The 21,164-nt window shown below is 43.1% G+C and overlaps 2 protein-coding genes across 3 annotated transcripts; both read left to right on the forward strand.

Moving 5' to 3' along the window:
* Positions 1-11,224: 11,224 nt before the first annotated feature.
* On the forward strand, positions 11,225-12,199 carry LOC141171651 (free fatty acid receptor 2-like). The gene has a single exon (XM_073655317.1). The coding sequence runs from the start codon at positions 11,225-11,227 to the stop codon at positions 12,197-12,199; it is 975 nt and encodes a 324-aa protein (XP_073511418.1).
* Positions 12,200-16,560: 4,361 nt separating this feature from the next.
* LOC141172999 (free fatty acid receptor 3-like) lies at positions 16,561-20,920 on the forward strand. 2 transcript variants are annotated; one of them, XM_073657617.1, is made up of 3 exons: positions 16,561-16,631; positions 17,071-17,293; positions 18,736-20,920. In XM_073657617.1, exon 3 carries the CDS (start codon positions 18,810-18,812, stop codon positions 19,767-19,769), a length of 960 nt encoding a protein of 319 aa, XP_073513718.1. In that variant the 5' UTR covers positions 16,561-16,631; positions 17,071-17,293; positions 18,736-18,809; the 3' UTR covers positions 19,770-20,920. The 2 variants fall into 2 exon arrangements, with proteins under 2 accessions (XP_073513718.1, XP_073513717.1); XM_073657616.1 differs by lacking the exon at positions 16,561-16,631 and having other exon boundaries at positions 17,066-17,293.
* The last annotated feature ends 244 nt before the right edge of the window (positions 20,921-21,164 follow it).

Genomic DNA, 21,164 nt, shown 5'->3' on the forward strand with positions numbered 1-21,164 from the left:
AGATAGGTGCCTTGGGGGGTCTAGTTTCCAAAATGGGGTCACTTGTGGGGGAGCTCCAATGTTTGGGCACACAGCAACTCTCCAAACGCAACATGGTGTCGCTAACAATTTGAGACAATTTTGCGTTAAATTTGTTAGCGGACACCATGTTGCATTTAGAGAGCCGCTGTGTGCCCAAATATTGGAGCTCCCCCACAAGTGACCCCATTTTGGAAACTAGACCACCCAAGGCACCTATCTAGATGCATAGTGAGCACTTGGAACCCTCAGGTGCTTCACAAATTGATTCATACAAATGAAAAAGTGTTTTTTTTTTCACTTTTTCATTGTTACGAATCAATTTGTGAAGCACCTGGGGGTTCCAAGTGCTCACTATGCATCTAGATAGGTGCCTTGGGGGGTCTAGTTTCCAAAATGGGGTCACTTGTGGGGGAGCTCCAATGTTTGGGCACACAGCAGCTCTCCAAACGCAACATGGTGTCGCTAACAATTTGAGACAATTTTGCGTTAAATTTGTTAGCGGACACCATGTTGCATTTAGAGAGCCGCTGTGTGCCCAAATATTGGAGCTCCCCCACAAGTGACCCCATTTTGGAAACTAGACCACCCAAGGCACCTATCTAGATGCATAGTGAGCACTTGGAACCCTCAGGTGCTTCACAAATTGATTCATACAAATGAAAAAGTGTTTTTTTTTTCACTTTTTCATTGTTACGAATCAATTTGTGAAGCACCTGGGGGTTCCAAGTGCTCACTATGCATCTAGAAAGGTGCCTTGGGGGGTCTAGTTTCCAAAATGGGGTCACTTGTGGGGGAGCTCCAAAGTTTGGGCACACATGGGCTCTCCAAACACAACATGGCGTCCGCTAATTATTCAAGCAAATTTTACAATCAAAAAGTCAAATGGCGCTCCTTCCCTTCCGAGCCCTGCCGTGCGCGCAAACAGTGTTTTTTCCCCAAATATTGGGTATCTGCGTGCCCAGGGGAAATTGCACAACAAATTTTGGGGTCCATTTTTTCTTGTTACCCCTGTGAAAATAAAAAAAATTGGGTCTAAAGTAACATTTTTGTGAAAAAAGTTAAATGTTCATTTTTTTCTTCCACATTCAAAAAATTCCTGTGAAGCACCTGAAGGGTTAATAAAGTTCTTGAATGTGGTTTTGAGCACCATGAGGGGTGCAGTTTTTAGAATGATGTCACTTTGGGGTATTTTCTGTCATAAAGACCTCTCAAAGTGACTTCAAATGTGATGTGGTCCCTAAAAAAATGGTTTTGTAAATTTTGTTGGAAAAATGAGAAATCGCTCGTCAACTTTTAACCCTTATAGCTCCCTAACAAAAAAAAATTTTGGTTCCAAAATTGTGCTGATGTAAAGTAGACATGTGGGAAATGTTATTTATTAACTCTTTTGTGTGACATATCGCTCTGATTTCAGGGCTTAAAAATTCAAATTTTGAAAATTGCAAAATTTTCAAAATTTTCGCCAAATTTCCATTTTTTTCACAAATAAACGCAAGTGATATCGAAGAAATTTTTCCACAATCATGAAGTACAATATGTCACGAAAAAACAATCTCAGAATCAGGGGGATCCCTTGAAGCGTTCCAGAGTAATTACCTCATAAAGTGACAGTGGTCAGAATTGTAAAAATTGGCCCGGTCATTAACGTGCAAACCACCCGCGGGGCTTAAGGGGTTAAAACAGTGGTTCTCTGTCAGACATATCACATATAACTGCGTTCCAAAATCATCCATTTCTAGTGAACGTGGAAAATATTGGAAAATATTTACCTCTATTAAAAATGGGCAAGGTGCGCGGCAAGGGACGAGGAAGTGGATGCGATGGTTATGGTGCATCAAGAGGCCAAGGCTGTGGGCAAGCTGAAATTGTGCCACAACAAACACCCACATCTTGTCGCTCAACCTTCCTTTCCCAATTACTAGGGGACCACAGTGCACCACTATTGAACCCAGAGCAGTGTCAAAAAGTTGTTGGTTGGATAGCAGATAATGCTTCCAGTCACTTTGCCACCACCCTTTCTTCCACACAGTCAAGTCTCAGTAGCCGTGAGTCTAGACCGCGTATTCCTCAACCTGATCCTCCTTTCTCTTACCATGCCAGGTTCCCCGAGACAACTGATCCCACACTTGGACACTCTGAAGAGCTGTTCACTTTTCCATTTGTAGATTCAGGCCTCTCACCCAGCCAGTTTCAAGTGAGTCAAGAGGAGAACGCGTGTAACGATGCCCAAATATTGGAGAAGCCATGGTCACACGAAGGCAACAATGGGAAAGTGCAATTACTGTAGCAAGAGGTGGATGATGATGTTGATGAGATACAATTGCCATAAAGTCAGGAGGAGGACCAGGGTGCGGAAGTGGAAGACGAGGTGGTGGATGATATAGTAACTGACCAAACCTGGCAGGGGGACATACAGAGCAAGGACAGCAGCACACAGGGGGAGGGAGGCATAGCACCACAACAGGCAGGAAGAAGCAGTGTGGTGGCCACAGACACAAGTCGGGAAAGCGCTCCTCGTAACGCCAACATGACGGAAGTTGCCAGTAAAACTGTTAGGTCTTCCCGAGTCTGGTTATTTTTTAAAGACTCTCAGATAACCCCTAAAAAGCCATTTGCACCACCTGCCAGGCCAGCATCAGCAGGAGTAGCAAAACTAGCAGCCTGACCACCAGCAGCATGATCAGGCACATGGCAGCAAAGCACCCGACTAAGTGGGCCGAACCCCAGGGTTCAGCAACAGTGTCTGCAGGTGACACCACTGCTTGTTCAACTGTTGTACGTGCACGCCAATCCCCTGTCCATGGCGCATGCCTAGATGCCTCCCGCCCTGCACCTGTCATTGAACACTCTCAACTAGCACCATCAGCAAGCACGTCCATATAATTGTCCCAGCTTAGCGTTCAGTTGTCCCTACCCCAGTCCTTGGAAAGCAAGCGCAAATGCGCAGCCAGCGCCCCACAGGCCACACTACTAAATTCACACATTTTGCAAATGCTTGCACTCGAAATGTTGCCTTTTAGGCTCGTGGAGACGGAAGCTTTCTGCAACCTGATGGCAGCGGCCGTCACTCGGTACTCGGTCCCCAGCCACCACTATTTCTCCCGGTGTGCTGTCCCCGCATTACAGAAGCACGTGTCCCACAACATTTGCTATGCCCTCAACAACGTAGTTACTGGTAAAGTCCACCTAACCACGGACACGTGGACAAGTGCTTTTGGGCAGGGACGGTACATCTCGCTGATGGCACACTGGGTTAATATAGTGGAAGCCGGGACCCAGTCAGACTTTTGGATGGAACACATCCTCCTGATACCGAGAATTGCGGGCCCTGGGTCAATCAGGGTTGCCCCAACATTCCACAGCTCCTGAACCTCCTCCTACTCTTCATCCTCCATCTCCAAATTAGCATATCAGTCGCAAGCTGGAAGCACTGCAGCACTGCCTCGGCCAAGCGGCAACAGGCTGTGCTGAAGATAATATATGCTTAGGTGACAACTCGCACAACGCTGAAGAGTTGTGGACAGCTCTGAAAGAGCAGGCAGATCTGTGACTCACACCGCTGAACCTACAGCCAGGCATGGTCATGTGTGACAATGGCCGGAACCTGGTGGCGGCTCTGAGGCGAGGTGAGCTCACACATGTACCATGCCTGGCCCACGTGCTTAACCTCGTGGTTCAACGGTTTCTCAAAACCTACCAAGATCTGTTGGATCTGCTTGTCAAAGTACGCTGCCTGTGTGCCCATTTTCGAAAGTCAGCTAAAGCTTCCGCCGCCCTTGCCATGCTTCAGCAGTGTTTGCAGCTTCCGGCTCACAGACTGATGTGTGATGTCCCCACATGTTGGAACTCTACACTGCAGATGTTGGGAAGGATTTGTGAGCAGAAGAGGGCAGTTGTTGACTACCAACTGTTAGAACTCTCCTGTTAGGTTTTTTTTAGTTTGCTGGTCACATGACCATTTTTGCCTATTTAATCCGGCTCCGCCCTCCTGGTCTTACTGGACTTCATTGTATTTACTACTCTTGAGCTAGCTTGGTGCTCTGTTGCCGTTCTCTGTTAGTTTTGCTAGGTCTTCTGACCTCTATGCTTTTTGTTGTGTGTTTGTCTTTGACTGCTACTATTTCTGCTAGGAGGTGTCCAACTTATCCCAGTCCCTAGTTCTTGTAGGGATCCCTCCCTCACATCTATAGGTCTTCGTTCAGACTAGCCGAGGACTTTAGCGGGTCTGATCGCAGGATCAGGTTCCCCGTTACATCGTAGGGATCTAGTTTAGTTCTATTGTAGGGACAGTTCTCCTGTCTTTCCTTAGTCCCTGTAGCAGATCATAACACCAACATCAACAAGGCCATCAGTATTCAGGTCAGACTCCACACATACCTCAGAAGTGGACATGGATGTACCATCCTCCAAAACTTTGAGGACTCCACCAAGATGGTGAGCGGCGATGTTGCCATAATTAGAGTCACCATCCCGCTTCTCTGACTTCTGAAATGCTCTATGCTCACAATTAAAGAGGATGCATTGCAGGCAGAGCACGATGAGATGGAGCAAGGAACCATTCAGGGTGATTACACACAGCCCAGCCTCGCCTCATCCCAATGTGGATTGGGTGACAATGAGTAAGAGGAGGAGGAGGAGGAAGAATAGGAGCTAGTTTCCTGCGCTACAAAAGGTACTACTTGCACAACTGTGATACCGTCTGTTCAGCGTGGATGGCCTGAGGACAGGGAGTAGGAGGATGAGGACAGCATGGTCAGTCATCCTCTTGGTGAGGACACGAAAGTCTTGCCTCTTTGCAGTCTGGCACACATGGCTGAGTTTATGTTACGCTGCCTTTACCGTGACCCTCGCGTTGGCCAAATTTTGGGTGACAGTCATTATTGGTTGGTGACACTTCTAGACCCATGCTACAAGGAGAACTTTCTGTCTCTTATTCCCGCGCAGGACAGGCCTAATAAAATGGGGCAGTACGAGAAGGCCCTTGTTGCGGAATTATTAAAAAAAAATCCCATCTAAAAACGCTGGTGGCAGAGGTCACAGTTCGTTGGACAACCAAGGAGTACAGGCGAGAAAGACACAAAAGCAATCCAGCAGAGGCAGAGAAACACTGTCAAAGTTCTGGGACAGTTTTCTCAGACCCTCCCATCGCACAAGCCCTGATGCGCGGGGTACTCTCACAAGGAGGGAAAAGTTGCGGAAGATGCTGAGGGAGTACCTTGCCGACCGTACCAACATCCTCCGTGATTCCACTGTGCCTTATAATTATTGGGTATCCAAGCTGGACACGTGGCATGAACGGGCTCGGTACGCCCTGGAGGTCCTGGACTGCCCTGCCGCTAGTGTTTTATCAGAGCAGGTTTTTAGTGCCGCTGGTGGAATTATAACCGATAGGCGCATCCGCCTGTCAACTGAAAATGCTGATAGGCTGACAGGCTCTCTCCATCACCATATAACCACCATATGTACCATATCAACATATCTACGTGTCTTGCAAGGGACATTGGAGTACTTCCAATAATGGGAACATTGTTTTCAGGAGGCCCTCCAACCTCTACATCTCTTGCAAGGGGCATTGGAGTACCTCCAAATTTTTGGCAGCCGTTGCTTCACTGCATAGGCAAAAAGTATGGGAGACACACTTCCTAATAATGGAAACATTGTTTTCAGGAGGCCCTCGGACCTCTACATCTCTTGCAAGGGGCAGTGGAGTTCCTCCAAATTCTTGGCAGCTGTTGCTTCACTGCATAGGCAAACAGTATGGAAGACACACTTCTTAATAATGGGAACATTGTTTTCAGGAGGTCCTCCAACCTCTACATCTCTTGCAAGGGGCATTGGAGCTACTCCAAATTTTTGACAGACATTGCAGTCACTGCATAGGCAAACAGTATAGGAGACCCTCTCCTTTCTAATGGGAATATGTCATTACTGAGGCCCACCACTATATGTCTTTAAATTGTTAGTGGGCTTTTTCCGAAATTTTGGCAACCATTGGACTCATTGCATACCCTATAACTGAATAGCAAAAGCTCTCCTTTATAATGGGACCATGTTGTTACTGTGGCCCTGCTCTATGTGTCTTTAAATTGTTAGTAGGGTTTTTAATAAATTTTGGCAGCCTTTGGACTCACTGCATACCCTATAACTGAATAACAGACCCTCTCCTTTCTAATGGGAACATGTCACACTCATTACTGTGGCCCTGCTCTATGTGTCTTTAAATTGTTAGTGGGGTTTTTCCCAAATTTTGGTAGCCCTTGCAGTCAGGGCATGGGCATTACCACTATAGGAGACCTGCTCCTTTATAATGGGAACATTTTTTTTAATGAGACTCTCCTTTATGTCTCTATGATCTAATGTGCTCTTCAACCCCCCAAGAGAGATTTCCTGCACTACAAAGAAAACAGGAAGGTGACTGATGACTTTCTGCTCCAATAACACTTTCTTCTTACATAAATAATGGGATTCCCCTGCCTGTCCCTTGAAAGAAAGCGATGTGTGGACACGCAGCATGGCATAGAGAAGCCGAGAACTTGTACTTCATACATTATGCAAATTGTCTCTTCAGAAAGGACTAGAACTCTAGCGCCACCAATTGGGAGCAGCGATCATAAAAGTCAATATTGACTCTTAAACGAGCCTTGCAATATCACTTAGGATAAAAGCCAAACCAGAATCTCAATCTGCAGACATAGTGTTTTGGGGGTGTTGCCCCTCATCAGTGCAAAGTGTGAGATCTGATTTGGCTGAGTGAGAGGCTCTGGATGGGGTCTAAGGGGTAACATTTCTCCTTGTGGAGAGTGACAAGCCAAGCCGGGCATGTCAAAGTGAGGAGACTTATAAGTCATGCATGCTCCTCTTGGAAACTAAATATGCAAATTGTCTCTTCAGAGAGGACGATGTCTAGATCTCTAGCGCCATATATTGGAAGCAGCGATCTTAAAAGCCAATATTGACTCTTTAACGAGCCTTGCAATATGATTTAGGAGAAACGTTACCCCTTAGACCCCAGTCCAGAGCCTCTCACCTAGCCAAATCAGATCTCATACTAATCTCCTGCCAGATAACAGCTACTTCACTCAAATCCCACTGCTGCCCTCCGTTACTCTCCCACCTTTGAAGTGCACTGTGTGCGCATCTACTCCCCCGCCAACCTCCAGCTGGCTGTCATTTACCGCCCCCCAGGACCAGCCACTACCTTCCTAGACCATTTCACCACCTGGCTACTTCATTTCCTTTCCTCTGACATCCCCACTATCATCATGGGAGACTTCAACATCCCCATTGACACTTCTCTCTCAGCTGCCTCTAAGCTTCTATCCCTCACTTCCTCCTTTGGCCTTGCTCAATGGTCTTCCGCAGCCACTTACAAAGATGGCCACACTCAGGACCTCAACTTTACCCGCCTCTATTCCCTGTCTAACCTCTCCAATTCACCCCTCCCTCTATCTGACCACAAACTACTTCCATTCTCTACCCTCTCCTCTCCAGGGCAACAATCCCCACTCCACAAACTTGCATACCCTCGCAGAAATTTTAAACACCTTGACCTACACTCACTCTCTGAATCCCTTCTCCCTCTTACAATCAGCAGCTCCTTACATGATGCAGAAGTTGCTGCCGCTTTATATAACACTACAACAGCTGCAGCTCTCAATTCGGTCGCCCCCTCACACATACCAAAGCTCGCACAATCAGCAGGCAACCCTGGCACACCAGACTAACCAAAGAACTGTGAAGGGCCTCTAGGGTTGCTGAGCAGAAATGGAAAAGGTCCCACTCCAACGTTCACTTCATCACATTCAAACAATCCCTCACTACCTTCAAGTCCACACTCGCTGCAGAAAAACAAACATACTTCTCATCCCTCATATCTCCCTGTCTTACAACCCTAAACAGCTATTCAACACCTTCAATTCTCTCCTCCGCCCCCAGCACCTCCTCTCTGTCCTCTCAGCCGAAGACTTTGCCTCATTTTTCAAGCAGAAGATTGATACCACCAGACAAGGTCTGAGTCGCCCAAGCCCCTCCTCACACCCACTCAATCCTCCTCCTCTAAAACCAACTTCTCCACCATTACGGTAGACCAACTTTCCTCTTTACTCTCCAAATCACTCCTCACCACCTGTGAACTTGACCAAATCCCATCCCACCTCATCACCAACCTCACCATTATCTTCATCTCAACCCTAACTCACCTTTTCAACCTGTCACTAACAATTGGTGTCTTCCCCTCATGCTTCAAACATGCCTCGATCACACCCATCTTCAAAAGGCCCTCCCTTGACCCATCCTCTCTGACAAGATACCACCCCATATCACTTCTCCCATATGCCTCAAAACTACTGGAACAACATTTCCACTTTGAACTGTCCTCCCACCTCTCCTCCTGCTCCCTCTTTGACCGCCTCCAATCTGGCTTCCGACCGCACCACTCCACTGAAACTGCCCTGACTAAAGTCACCAACGACCTACTAACCGCCAAACCCAAGCGACACTACTCTGTCAGCCTCCTGCTTGACCTGTCATCTGACTTTGACACATTGGACCATTCCCTCTTACTACAGACTCTCTCATCTCTCGGCATCACAGACTTGGCCCTATCTTGGATCTCTTAATACCTTAACAGACAGGACAGTGTCTCCCACTCACACACCACCTCCTCATCTTGCCCCCTATCTGTTGGTGTCCCCCAAGGTTCAGTTCTAGGACCCCTGTTCTTCTCCATCTACACCATTAGCCTGGGACAGCTCATAGAGTCTCATGGCTTTCAGTATCACCTCTATGCTGATGACACACAGATCTACCTCTCCGGACCCGATATCTCCTCCCTACTAGCCAAAATCCCACAATGTCTGTCCGCTATTTCATCCTTCTTCTCTGCTAGATTTCTAAAACTTAACATGGATAAAACAGAATTCATCATCTTTCCACCTTCTCATTCACACCCCCCCCACACCTGACCTATCTATCAATGTCAATGGCTGTTTACTCTCCCCAGTTCCGCAAGTTCGCTGCTTTGGGGTAACCCTGGACTCTGATTTTTCCTTCAAACCACATATCCAAGCCCTTTCCACTTCCTGCCGACTCCAACTCAAAAATATCTCCTTGATCCGCACGTTCCTCAACCACGAATCTGCAAAAAAACTAGTGCGCGCCCTCATCATCTCCCGCCTCGACTACTGCAACCTCCTGCTCTGTGGCCTCCCTTCTACCACTCTCGCATTCCTCCAATTTATCCTAAACTCTGCTGCCCGACTAATCCACCTGTCCCCCCGCTATTCCCCAGCCTCTCTTCTCTGTCGATCCCTTCACTGGCTCCTCATTGCCCAGAGACTTCAGTTCAAAACCCTAACCATGGCATATAAAGCCATCCACAACCTGTCTCCTCCATACATCTGTGACCTAGTCTCCCTGTACATACCTGCATGCATCCTCCGATCCTCACAAGATGTCCTGCTCTACTCCCCTCTTATCTCCTCTTCCCACAATCGCATAGAAGACTTCTCCTGTGAATCCCCCCTACTCTGGAACTCTGTACCCCAACATATTAGACTCTTGCATACCGTGGAAGCCTTCAAAAGGAACCTGAAGACCCACCTCTTCCGACAAGCCTACAGCCTGCAGTATCCCTCGCTCCACCATATTGTTGCACAACCAGTTCTACCCTTACCTACTGTATCCTCACCCATCCCTTGTAGACTGTGAGCCCTCACGGGCAGGGTCCTCTCTCCTCCTGTACCAGTTGCCGGCACTTTTTGTTCAAGATTATTGTAACTGTCTTTGTATGTATACTCCTTTTTCACATGTAAAGCGCCATGGAATAAATGGCGCTATAACAATAAATAATAATAATAAGAAGAAGAAGAAATAATAATAATAATACTTTGCACTGATTAGGGGCAACACCCCTAAACACTGTTTCTGCATATTAAGATTCTAGTTTGGATTTTATCCTAATTCATACTGCAAGGGTCTATTTTGACTTTTAGGACCGCTGCTTCCAATTGGTGGCGCTAGATTTCTACTCCTCTTCCTCTCTGAAGAGACAATTTGCATATTTAATTTCCCATTCATGGCTTATATGTCTCCTCACTCTGACATGCCAGGCTTGGCTTGTCACTCTCCACAAGGAGAAACGTTACCCCTTATGCTTTATTAATTTAAATTTCTGGGATTTATGTGCATAGGAGCCTAGTGGGCAATCCCACTAGTGATTGACAGTTATCTCCGCATGCACAGTCACGCAGGTAAGACTGTCAGTCACTGAGCTGCCCACTGAACTCTATAACTTGCAGATTGAATACCATAAAATGACAGGTTCTCTTTAATTGGAATGTTGGATGGAAGAGTTGCGGAAATATTTGCCTCCAAGTTTATCCAAATTATCCTCAAATAGACTGATCAGTCATAACATTAAAACCACGGGTGAATACCATTGGTGACAATGGTACTGGTCAGCGTCGGGAAATATTCGAAAGCAACTGAATTGTCAGTTCTTGATGTGTTGAATACATGAGCAGCCATCGTGGTTAGCACCTATTTTTTTTTATTTCCTAAATCCATAGTACAAATGAAAATAAGCAACTTTGTCATATATCTTATCAGAGACATTTACTTCCTTCTCCTCCCAGACTAATATTTAGTTCTGAATTCAGGTGTAAACGCTGTAAAATCCGTATTCAGTGAAGACAAATTTTCATATTGCTGAGATAAGAAATAACAGTTGGTGCTTATGAGATTCTATGGAGGAGGAGGGGAGATTGGAGGGAGGAGCTAGGGGCTGATACAGACATTCTGCTGCAAGTTCGCCTGAAATGGCAGTTACATTTTAAAACTTGCAGCAGAATATTTATATATGCTTTTAGCATTGAATAAGGATTTTACCGATTTTACTCTTAAATGAAGACCAGTCCAGGAGGAGAAATCAGCAGATTTCTCTTATCAGACATATTATAAGCTTTCTCATTTTCCTATCTTGCATTGACTTATAAAATAAAAATTCAATTCAATTACTCTTTAAAGAATAATTAAAATGGATCACAACAGAGAGGAGAGTGAGTAAAAGTAGAAACACAGATTTTAGGCCCCCAAGCTGGCTTCAGTTTATCAGAGTAATATATTTGTATTTTACAGTTCAAGTTTTACTATCACCTATAATTGTTTCTTTATATCTCTTTGTATAGGTCTCTCAATGCCAGACATGTCTTCTACCGTTTACACTCCGCTTGTCCTCTTCGTCTACATCTTGGCCTTTGTAACCGGAGTTCCTTCCAACCTCTTGGCATGTCACACATTCTTGGTCAAGGTCCGCCAGAAGCCCTCTCCAATCGTACTGTTCCTACTCAACCTCACTCTATCTGACTTGCTCCTTCTTCTCATCTTACCTTTTAAGATGGTAGAAGCTGCTTCTGGAATGACCTGGCCAATGCCACGTTTTCTGTGCCCCATCGTGGTATGGGTGTACTTTTGCTGCATCTACGTCAGTTCGCTCTTCCTAACTGCCGTCAGCATCGAGCGATATCTCGGAGTTGCTTACCCTATGAAGTACAAAGCGAGCAGGAAAACCGTGTATGCTATCTGGTTCTGTGGATTCATCTGGGGGTTTAGTGCCCTTCATGGCAGCATCCCCTTCATTGTCATCACCGTCTTGCCCAGTAATGACAGTGAGCAAGGCCGATGCTACCAAAGTTTTAATGAGGAACAGAGGAAACTTTTATTGCCCTTTCGACTAGAAGGAAGCCTTCTGATGTTCTCTGTTCCATTCATGATGACCATCTTCTGCTATTTCAACTTTGTTAGGTTGCTCTTGTCCATGCCCAAAGTAGGAAGGAAGAAGAAGTCCCGAGCCATATATTTAGCATTGGCCACACTTTTCAATTTTGCCCTATGTTTCGCCCCATACAATATATCACATATCGTTGGGTTCATCCAAAACAAGAACCCACGTTGGAGAGATTACACCCTACTGTTGAGCACACTCAATGCAAGTATCGACCCCATTGTGTTCTATTACTCCTCCACTGACGTCCAAAGGACATTTCTAAAAATTTTTCAAGGCATAAGAAGAAAACAGTGTATTCAAGATGCTAATGAAGCTCAAGTGGAGCTCAGCCAGATAAGTGAGACTCGAACAACGTACAACAATGATGGGGCCAATAATGGGACTTCAGTCTAAAGCTTGAAAAACGTCCCAAGGTTCTTCATGGTGTTTCCAAGGTTAATATTGTGTATTAAGAGTCAAAAAGTCCAATGATCAAACCATATAAAATGTTGCTAAACTTTTGTTTTTGTAGCATTTTTTGTATATTTTAGATATCATACTGGTAAACCACCAATGCATTAGTGACCATGAAAGATAGGCAACTTTGAATCATTTTTGCCTCAAGGACAAAACCCTAATTCTTCTGAGAAATATACCTACCCTTTACTGATCTAGAGATTTGGCAGCCTTACTAAAGCTTAGAGAAAAGATATACGATTGTGTCGGTCTGTACCACTCTTATCGGCACTGCTGTGTGTCCAGTCATCGAAAATGTCCCTTAAAGTAATCTAGCAGGAGGTAAGGTCCTGGATAGCAGATATGGGTCCCGAGGCAGTTGGCCTCAGTAATGTAAAGTCTGTAGCAGTAACACTAGGTTACTGAGAGGGTTAATTTTATTGGATTTTGGGTCCGGGATTTAGGAGTAATCAAAAGAGTCTGGGTGGGAAAGGTCATTCCCATAATCCAGTTCAAGGCTTATAAGCCTAATAACAGCAGCTGGGTTAGCTCAGCAGGGTGGAGTTGTGCTGGAGTTAAACAGAGGTGTGTTTGTTTGGTGAAAGCTTTTAAACTGCTTGAGCTGCTACTGCCTGGAATAACGAGATTGATGAGGCTGCTACATTTACTTTGTTTCATTGTGCCTGAAGAAAGGACTGATTATGTTATTCAATTGTATTGGAGAAAAGCTGTTTTCATTTGGGAGCTGTAAAGTTTATGAAGCACAATAAACTTTATTCTCTTTTTGATCTAAAAACCCTGTGCCTGTGGCTATCCAAGTGGCTACCAGCGTGAACCCCTACAGTTCATATAGGATTTAAAACCTCTTTATTTCATATTTTCCATATTATATATTCCGCCCTTGGTAACTTACTTCTAGGGATTTCTAAGGTATCTGGAACCTGTAGCCTAAGGGTGGTCCACATGAGAAGACACCAGTATAACAAACAGGGTTGCCAACTTTTTATTTTTTGTGGACAGCTTATCAAAAAAATATGAACAGACATATTAGAAAACCTTAACAAATCATTATAATTATAAATGATATATGTCTGGAGTCCATAATTCTGATAACAAGACGTCAGCTGCATAAACTGTAATCTGTAAAATAATTAGACTCAAAATAATCTTCAGCTTCCAAAAAAATCAATGTAATTTTTTTTTATGGACAGGACAGAAAAGTGCCACGATTTTACAGACTTTCCTGGAATTTTTGGACTTACGGAACCCTGATTACAAATGAGACATGGTAAACGAATCCTGTACCAGGTAATACATGAGGAAGCAAGAGAATCAAGTAAACTGTGTATGTGTGTATATGAGATATAAAGCTCTTTCTATTCAGTATCCTGCATTTTTCACCAGTTTTCCCGTCTGTAGGCTCCATATGTGATTTTCAGTTCTCTCTGAGCTAGTGGATACAAACTACCTGTTATGATGTGGCTCATACATAGCACAAAAACATGCAGGATTCCGGCTAATCTATGTAGCATCTCGTAAGAAGAAGGTGCAGCAATGAACTACAGTTCTGAGCAGTGCAGCTGTGAATCCAGCACTAAGCTGAGATAAAACACTTACTATAAAGCAGTAGCTCAGATCTTTAGTGTTTCTCTTTCATTTTGCGCTCCCCTCAGAGACTCTGACAGTCGGTTGTGTTTTGGATTTTAGCTTCTATTACTAGTTAATGATACATGTAGGAGGCAGAGAAAAGGAAAAGTGGCTCATAACTGGAGAAAAGAAGATATTTCTCTGATAAAATGCATTAAAATGTTTCTTATATCTTATATTCACTTGTGTTATTGATTTATTACTCTACAATATCTTTTACAGACTAAAGATTAGTAGTAATAATAAAAATAATATTAATAATAACTAATATTATTTACTGTCCCAGAAAGTAATCCCTAGTGTTTCATAACTCACCATCAGAACTGACAATCTAACACAGGAAAATCCAATTACCGGTATATTTTCAGCTGTTAGATAGTGGAAGGTAAAACTGAATGAAGAAATATTGATAATCTGCCCCACAAGTGGTTTTATGGTGGAGGATTAAAGCTTCACTCACAAAGTAATTAAACCTAAAGACACGTGCAAAACCCGAGAAACGACTCCAAACACATCCATATAGATAATAAGCAGGAGGCAGCGGTGTCCATGTGCAAACACGAAGCAGGAAAAATCACGTCCCATTTATCCATGGGTTATAAATTTAAGGAGTTACTTTATTAAATAAACACCGACGCGCTTCACGGAGGCCACTTCCTCTAGGAATATAATGATATAGAATATGTACCGACCTTAAAGGGGACATGCATTTAGCTGTATCTAGAATATTATATCCTGAGTTGAACGATTAGGAATCTATGGAAAAAGTGGTAGTTATAACCACATGTGCAATCTGTGCAGCTGCATAGGGGCTCAGTATGGAGATGTGTCCACTGTCTATGCTGAACTCTCTATTCTGCTGGTGCAGTCACTGTGTACATACATTACATTACTGATCCTGAGTTACATCCTGTATTATACTCCAGAGCTGCACTCACTATTCTGCTGGTGCAGTCACTGTGTACATACATTACATTACTGATCCTGAGTTACATCCTGTATTATACTCCAGAGCTGCACTCACTATTCTGTTGGTGCAGTCACTGTGTACATACATTACATTACTGATAATGAGTTACCTCCTGTATTATACTCCAGAGCTGCACTCACTATTCTGCTGGTGCAGTCACTGTGTACATACATTACATTACTGATCCTGTATTGATCCTGAGTTACATCCTGTATTATACTCCAGAGCTGCACTCACTATTCTGCTGGTGCAGTCATTGTGTACATACATTACATTACTGATTCTGAGTTACATCCTGTATTATACTCCAGAGCTGCACTCACTATTCTGCTGGGGCAGTCACTGTGTACATACATTACATTACTGATCCTGAGTTACATCCTGTATTATACTCCAGAGCTGCACTCACTATTCTGCTGGTGCAGTCACTGTGTACATACATTACATTACTGATCCTGTACTGATCCTGAGTTACATCCTGTATTATACTCCAAAGCTGCACTCACTATTCTGCTGGTGCAGTCACGGTGTACATACATTACATTACTGATCCTGTACTGATCCTGAGTTACATCCTGTATTATACTCCAGAGCTGCACTCACTATTCTGCTGGTGCAGTCACTGTGTACATACATTACATTACTAATCCTGAGTTACATCCTGTATTATACCCCAGAGCTGCACTCACTATTCTGCTGGTGCAGTCACTGTGTACATACATTACATTACTGATCCTGTACTGATCCTGAGTTACATCCTGTATTATACTCCAGAGCTGCACTCACTATTCTGCCGGTGCAGTCACTGTGAACATACATTACATTACTGATCCTGAGTTACATCCTGTATTATACTCCAGAGCTGCACTCACTATTCTGCTGGTGCAGTCACTGATCGGGTATATCACTGCTACAGCCAATCACTGAGCTCAGCAGCTTATGCTGTGTACCTCCGTAGAACTGTTGAGCTCAGTGACTGGTTGCAGTGATGAAGTACACTGTAGACATGATATCACTGCTGTGTTAATATCACCAGGTGAGTTGGATTCTCCAAGCCCAAGGTCTGGGTGGGCACACTGACCACTGCCGTCGGTACAGCAAACTGGTGAGGCATGCAGACCACAAACCACCAGCTGGATGCTGGAAACCTCGGGCAGACTGGAGACCGCACACAGGAAGTTGGGAAGCTGTAAACTGCAGGCAGGCAGGAGACATCCAGGAGACTGCGGACAAGCAGCTGGGATGCTGGAAACCACAGGCAAGGAGGAGACATTCAGGAGACCACAGACAGGCAGCTGGATGCTGGAAACCTCAGACAGGCAGGAGACAGCACACAGGAAATTGGGATGCTGTAAATCACAGGGAGGCAAGAGACTGTGGACACGCAGCTGGGATTCTGGAAACTGCGGGCAGGCAGGAGACCACAGATAGACAGCTGCGATGTTGGAAATTTCAGGCAGGCAGGATTGCAGAGAGGCAGTTGGGATGCTGCAAACCGCAGGCAGGAGATATCCAGGAGACCACAGACACGTAGCTAGGATGCTGGAAACTACAGGCAGGTAGGAGATTTCCTAGCATGGACAGGCAGCAGAGAAGGTCAAGGTGTACCTAGAAACTCAGAGTCACTAAATTCAGAGGCTTGGTCGAGGTAGACTGAATTAGTCACTGAGTACAGTGATTGGCTGCAGCACCAATACTCTCAGTAGACATCATGACTAGCCAAAACACAAAGACCAGAACAGAGACGGAACGACAAGACTGGACCGGAGGAGGGTGAGTGCTACATGGCATTGTTTTTTTACATTACAGGAATTATATGAGGTCCAGTTCAGGGATGAGCGAACCCAAACTGTAAAGTTTGGGGTTCATACCGGACACCTAGTTTTCTAAAAACCTAAAACACATCTTGTGAGAAAAGAAAAGAAATTAAAGATGGAAAACAATGATAATAAAATATTGCATAGCTCCAAATTATCCAATCCTACGGTCCCAGAGCTGTTCTTTCCTCGGTCACATAGAACCAGGGAGAGTTCTGGACTATTGGGATCCAGTCGGTTGGAATCTTACTGATTCTTCGTCTGTTATCATTACAGCAATGCAATGGTAAAGTAACCAGTATGAAATCCCCGATGTCTCGTGTCACTGAAGGGTGGATCCACCTCCCCTGAGCCGTGGAAATAATTTAATAAGCTTTCACGTTAATGTTTCATAGGACATCAGCGGAGCAGTACAGCTGCTCAGGAACCGACGCAGCGACCGCGCGAGATCCAAGTATTGATCGGGCAGCCTTCAATAAACATAGGGCAGATAATACTAAGAGGGACAGCGATGTTCACACTCTGCCTAATTATTCCTAGGCAGGAGAGGGAGAGGTCCGCGGGAACCGAGAGGAGAGATGTGGAGTGAGGCACACACGAAGCCAAGAAATTTCTAAGGTATATACTATTATTCCGTAATCTATCTACTAATCTATCCAGATTAAACAAGGCATATACGGTAAAAAAATCTATCCAAATATGTATCTATCTTTTTCTCCATTTTATCTATTTTTCTTCAAAGTCTAATTTATGTACAGGATCTATCTATATTAACCCCTTTACGACGCGGCCAATTTCCGTTTTTGCGTTTTTTGTTTTTAACTCCCCTTCTTCCTCGGGCCATAACACTTTAATTTTTGTGAATATATATATATATATATATATATATATATATATATATATATATACATTTTTCTGTCCGCGCAGGGCTTGTTTTTTCAGGATGAGTTGTGCCGTTGAATGAAAAAAAAAAAATTACCAGTAGGGAGAAATTATGAAAAAAACACAAATCTAACTTTGTTTTTTGGGAATTGTTTTTACAGTGTACACTTGGTGGTAAAAATGACCTCGCAATATGATTCTGCTCATCAATACGATTACAGTAATACTGTCCAGTTTTTATTATTATTTTAGTGGTGATTTGCAGAGACCAAAAAAATGTCATTTTGGCGTTCTTGAATTTTTCTTGTTTACTGAACGGGTTATTTTTATACTTTCATAGATCAGAGATTTCTGAACGTTATGAAACCTCATATGTGCATTTTTTTATTTTTTTAATATCTTTATATTTAATGAGGTAAAGAGGAGTAATTTTAACTTTTATGTTTTTTGGTTTTTAAGTACTTTTTTTAATTTTTAAATTTTTTTTTTACTTTTCACTGTTCTTAATAGTCCCCTTAGAGGACTTCTGGTGCTATATACAGTGATGCTACAGCATCGCTGTATATAGCAGAAATCACGGTCTCCTTTGAAGCCAGGGTTTCATATGAGCTTCATAATGACAAGCATTGGGGTCTTCAACAGACCCCCAGATGTCATAGCAACCCATCGGCGACCCGTGATTGCGTAACGAGCGCCGATGGGCGCATGGAATGACATGCCCCCATGCCAGCATGTGTTAAATGCCACTGTCAGTGATTGAAAGCGGCATTTAACAGGTTAACAATCATGAGCAGAGCTCTGCTCCACCCACGATTATTGGAAGCAAGTCTTGGCTGCAACTCTCAGCCATTACTTGTCGGGAATGGGGCGCTCCATATATCCAATTCCGACTTGCACCATACATGAAGTGAATTGAGCCAATTACCTTTTTCACTTATTGTGACCTTCTCTATAATGACGGAAGCTTTTGCCGGTGTCTATTCCACCTATATATAAGGCGTTGTTTTTATGGATGAATCTATATCTGTGGTCAGATCTTCCAATGACTCAAGATGTCAATCTGAGCTTAATTTCCCAGCAGTTTGGTAATGACATTATCTCGGTTCATCCAATCTTCTAACAACATCTAATTATCCTTTTACTAATAATTTGTCTTTTTGTTATTTTCCAATTTACAGGTCAACCAAGAGCAATACGTCTTAGTTACCAGCCTTGTGTATCAGTGATCTAGGCATGCCGTTGTGAAGCCACCATGAGCTATTTTCCAGGATCCAAGTATCTCTTTTTGTTTGTCTACCTCTTCACTTTCATCACAGGGCTTCCTCTCAATATTGCAGCCCTATCCACACTCATTAACAAATCCAGCCACAACCTTCTCCCTGTGGACATTTTGTTGGCCAACTTGACCGTTTCCGACTTGCTCCTGTTGACCTTCCTCCCATTTCGCATGGTTGAAGCTGCATTCGATATGAGTTGGCCCATGCCCTATATTTTTTGTCCTCTGTCTTCCTTTATGTACTTCAGTAGCATCTACATCACCTCACTGTTACTCATGGCTATAAGCGTTGAGAGATATCTGGCAACAGCTTTTCCCATAAAATACAAGATCCTGAGAAATCCGCTCTACTCCTTGGTGGGGAGCATGTTCATATGGTTTCTTGCCACAGTTCACTGCAGTATTGTCTTTATTGTGGAGCATTCTGTAACTAACATGACGGCCACCAGCAACTCTACCGTGTGTTATAACACATTTTCACCATCTCAGCTGGAACTTTTACTTACTGTTCGATTAGAAATTTGTTTTGCGCTTTTTTGTATCCCATTTATGATCACCATCTTCTGCTATGGGAACTTTATCAAAATTGTCATGTGGAGGTCTCGTCTAGACAGCAAAAGAAAAAGAAGAGCCATTGGACTAGTGATGGCTACACTCATAAATTTCATTGTGTGCTTCATGCCTTATAACGTATCCCATATTGTAGGCTTCATCGAAGGTGCAAGTCCAGATTGGAGGGTGTACGCTTTACTTCTCAGCACATTTAATGCATCTTTGGATCCCATAATATTTTATTTCTCCTCTACCTCTTTCAAGAAGCCTCTTCTGGATCGTTTATTACATGGGTTGAAAAAGCTAGACTTTGGGACCTATTGGTATAAATTTTGCATTGCACCTTGCATTAAAGAGACAGGAAGCATTGATGTTTCTACTTAAAAGCTTAAATATGTACCATAAAAGTGTATTATTTATATTAGATTCTAACGATTTATTTTTTAATGTTATTGCAAATTTCAGGGACTGCAATGGGGTTAATGTTCACCCTTATCTATATTTTTTGCTTCATTATAGTTGAAATTTGTAATTTGTTCATTGTCTTCAAGGAAATTCAAACCTTGTATTGTAGAAAAAGATAAAATCATTGCTTGTTAAGGAATATTGTCTCATATATTAATTCATGTAGATTATTTTAGGTTTTCAAATGGTTTTCTCAGGTGTAAGTCAATTTAATCAATCACAGGCGATTTTAGGGTTTTAAGATCCCCACCCATTCATCAACAAGAGATATTTAAAGTGTATAGGACATTTTTAGAGTGACAACGTTTCTTATCTATTTCATGAAGATTTTTAATACCAACATTTGGGAACCGCAATGGGGTTGCAATTCACCCTTAATAAATATATTTCTTGATTATGTTTGGAAATCGTATCTTTTAAAAATAAACAAAAAATAGAGGTAACAAATAGGAAATGACAATTATTTAGTCAGGAAAGGTTTCACGTGCATTAATTGAAGCTAATTTTGTTAGATTAGGGTTCTCTGGTGTAACTACATTGAAACCAATTGCAGGCTATATATGAAGTGCTATGGGTTCAGGAAAAATTTTACTGCATCACTAGGGCAATCTACTATAGTGTTAATAGTAAAAGCTCAAACCCTTGCAGGGACTCTATTGCACCTACGTTAATTTTATCACATCTCTCCCAAAAAATCACCTGCAGGAATTTTTTATTGAAAGAAAAATATATCTCAAAGATGTATGCTCATCCCAGATTTTCTGTATTTGCAGATGAGTGGTCTAAAAGCGTTACAATGCTCTTTTTGGTATTATCACATCAAAGACTGTACATGAGGTTGCAAAGCTTAAAAGCTCTCATAGTGTTACTTTTTCATGACCTCTGGAGCATTTTTCTGCTTTTCTATAAAAGCTATATAACATTTTATATACCTGTCTGCTGAAGCGTAAATGTATCAATGTTTGCCTTGCTTTTCACATCAGGTTCCTCTCTTAAACCATGATTCAACCTTTGCTCTCAAACATCACAACAAAGCAGCCATTGTTTCACTGTTGGTTTAAGACATATTAATGTCGAATTTCCTATTAAACCTCTGTTTTTGTAATGTCATTGGCTTGAATGTTATTTCCTGGGTCAAGTACGCGAGCAGTTATGTACTTAGTGCTGAACTTGGGAGGATATTTGTGTATTTCACAACCTGCAGTGGTGGACCAAAAGTTGAAGCCTCACTGCAACACCAATAACATGTGTCTTAAGTTTAATTCTTAGGACAAAAATGAATTTTTTGTACATTTGGTATTTCTACCCTGGAAA

The sequence above is a fragment of the Phyllobates terribilis genome, unplaced genomic scaffold, assembly GCF_046119375.1.
Source record: "Phyllobates terribilis strain yellow unplaced genomic scaffold, ASM4611937v1 Scaffold_12__6_contigs__length_324123572, whole genome shotgun sequence".
NCBI classification, from domain to species: Eukaryota; Metazoa; Chordata; class Amphibia; order Anura; family Dendrobatidae; genus Phyllobates; species Phyllobates terribilis.

What these genes read in the sequence shown, in the direction of transcription:
- LOC141172999 (XM_073657617.1), top strand. Translation starts at nt 18,810, where the DNA reads ATGAGCTATTTTCCAGGATCCAAGTATCTCTTTTTGTTTGTCTACCTC.
- LOC141171651 (XM_073655317.1), top strand. Translation starts at nt 11,225, where the DNA reads ATGTCTTCTACCGTTTACACTCCGCTTGTCCTCTTCGTCTACATCTTG.